Genomic DNA, 2,491 nt, shown 5'->3' with positions numbered 1-2,491 from the left:
GAGATCATAGCTGGCCTGGAGCAGAACTGGGCATCTGCTCCTCCCTGCCTGGCCCTTTGAGCAGCGGTCCCCAACCTTTGTGGCACCAGGGACCGGTGCTCCTATGAGACTCTAATGCCTGATGATCTGAGGCGGAGCTGAGGCGGTGATGCCAGCGCTGGGGAGTGGCTGCAGATCCAGATGAAGCTTTGCACACTAGCCCGGCACTCACCTCCTGCTGTGCAGCCCCGGTCCTAACAGGCCATAGATGGTACCAGTCTGTGGCCCGAGGCCAGGAACCCCCTGCCTTAAAGCCTCCCTCTGTTTCTTCAGCTGCGTCATCAGTCGTTGACTAGAACGGTACAATCCGGCGTTTAGAAACTGTAATTGTGAGCTCTGGCACTAACCCTTATTTTAAGTGGGAGAGTAATCTCAGTCTCAGTGATACCGACACACTTTAGTCTCATGGGGCGGGTTTTGCTTCGTTTTTATGTTCAAAATCCAACAGTTTAACATCAAGCATAATTGCCACTTCTGCATGCGAGAACCACCAGGTGGTGCTCTCTGCATTCGGAAAAGCCATACTACTCCTTCTCCCTGATTGGGCAAAAGCAGGTAAACTTGGCTTCAGGTAAAACTTGAGCCGAGGGTTCGCCTGCCAGGCCGGTGGCTTTTGCTCGGAGGACTTCCGGTGGCTAGGCCAGGCCCACTGACCCCTTGGAGGCTGGTGACCGTGTGCCGATTTTGCTTCCCCGGCAGGTGGTGGACGTGGCCAAGCTCATGAAAGCCTACATCAGCATGATAGTGAAGAAGCGCTATAGCACCTCGCGCTCCGTCAGCAGCCAGGGCAGCTCCAGGTGAAGACGGGAGTGAGTCCATGTGTCTTCAGGGTCCGATCGCGCCCCCTCTTGGCCTCAGCTGGCTCCTGCGTGTGGCACTCAAAGCAGAGCTTGCCTGGGCTTTCCGGAAGCCTCCGGAAGGGAGGTGTCTTCGAGGGACCTTCTGCCCTGTCCACTTCAGTGATCATGTATTAAGCTGTCAACCTTAACCCAAATTTCCAAAGCTTTACTACTACACATGCCTTAAAAAAGAGGGGGAGAAACCACGCTGCCGCCAAAGCAGACAGAAGTGCCTTAGCTTTTGGGGAACTGACACTGATGGACCTTAACTGTGCTACTGACGGGCAATGCTTCCCCCCCTGGTTGGGGAGCCTGACAAAGCCTGGAAAGGGGGCGTTCATCCATCACTTATGCACTAACTTCCCAGCCTGATTTCCCCGACTTTGAGGGAAGGTGAGGGAGTGGGGAGGAGGGGACAGAGAGAGTACAAGGGGACAGTGTATTTTAGTCAGAGTGCTGCTGGCAGCCTTCCTCGTGGACATGTATTAACTTTTTTTCTTTGTTTCATCTTTTAAGTATATGTGCTTGCCAGTGCATGCATGTGTTCATAAACTCATCACTTTAATCATTGTTTCATGAGCATTAAAAGCAAAGGGAAAAAGGATGTGCAATGATGTAAACAGTCGGTCTGTATATTTTAATAGTTCAGAGTTATAGTCTCCAACTGTTACTTTATGAGGTGGTTTTATTTACAAACCGGAATCTTGGATTTTCCTGTCTTTGCTGTATTTTGAAAGCCACGTTCTGACTCAGTTTCGTTTCACATGTAGCAAAGTCTGCATTCTGTGTCTGCTGTATTATAAACGGATATGCAGCCTACGAATAACTGTATTTATAAACCACTCTTAAACAGCTGGCTCCAAGGCTGTTTTTAGAACTATATGAAGTCATTTTGGAATCTTTAGTTTCTAAAAGATTTAAGTTAAAAAAATGTTTCTTCGAAGGTTAGCTTGTGTCACTCTGGGTAGATTACAATATAACCATGTCAGATATGGGAGAGAGATGCTGTACTCCGAACAAATCTTTACAAGACCCTGACATCAAGTGCTGAGGCTTTAATAAAATACACGTATTTTATCCCAAGTTTATAATGGTGGTCTGAAAAAGGCACCTGTAAATAAATCAGCATTTATGACCAGAAGAAAAATAATCTGGTCTTGGACTTTTATTTTTATATGGAAAAGTTGTAAAGACTTAGACCAACTAAGTCTACCCACAAAGAAAAAAACAATTGCCTTATTCCCTTACGGACAACCATGTGAAAGCATTGTTTATTGGCTCAAAAAAGTCTGACAATAAAAGATATTAGCTAACATGCAATGTGTGTTCTTTATCGGGGCAGCTCTAAGTACAATATGGGATTATATTTTTGTTTTTGTCGTTTTTGGTTTTAGTACTTTTGACTTCAGGGTGGCCAAGCTGTGTGTTTCATGCACTTGACCGCCAGGTCTCAAAGCAGACATGTAGACATCTCGCCTGCTCTCCTAGACACAGCACGACTCTGGGAAAGCTGAGAAGGGAAAAGACAGGGTTCAATGAAATCACTGAAATCTAAGGACTCGAGAGGTTTACGCTGAAGTCTCCTGTTGCCTAGCCCGAGTGTGCCTGATCCT

General features: G+C 47.0%; 1 protein-coding gene across 1 annotated transcript in view; it reads left to right on the top strand.

Moving 5' to 3' along the window:
• Window positions 1–2,193, top strand: part of MYO10 (myosin X) — a 207,480-nt gene extending 205,287 nt beyond the window's left edge. The window contains exon 43 of the mRNA XM_011356464.2: window positions 679–2,193. Within this exon, the coding sequence (XP_011354766.1) occupies window positions 679–840 (162 nt within the window). The 3' untranslated portion in view covers window positions 841–2,193. The remainder of the gene's footprint in view (window positions 1–678) is intronic.
• Window positions 2,194–2,491: the final 298 nt, after the last annotated feature.

This window comes from Pteropus vampyrus, unplaced genomic scaffold (assembly GCF_000151845.1).
Source record: "Pteropus vampyrus isolate Shadow unplaced genomic scaffold, Pvam_2.0 Scaffold27, whole genome shotgun sequence".
NCBI lineage: Eukaryota > Metazoa > Chordata > Mammalia > Chiroptera > Pteropodidae > Pteropus > Pteropus vampyrus.
This window is presented reverse-complemented; position numbering and strand designations above follow the sequence as displayed.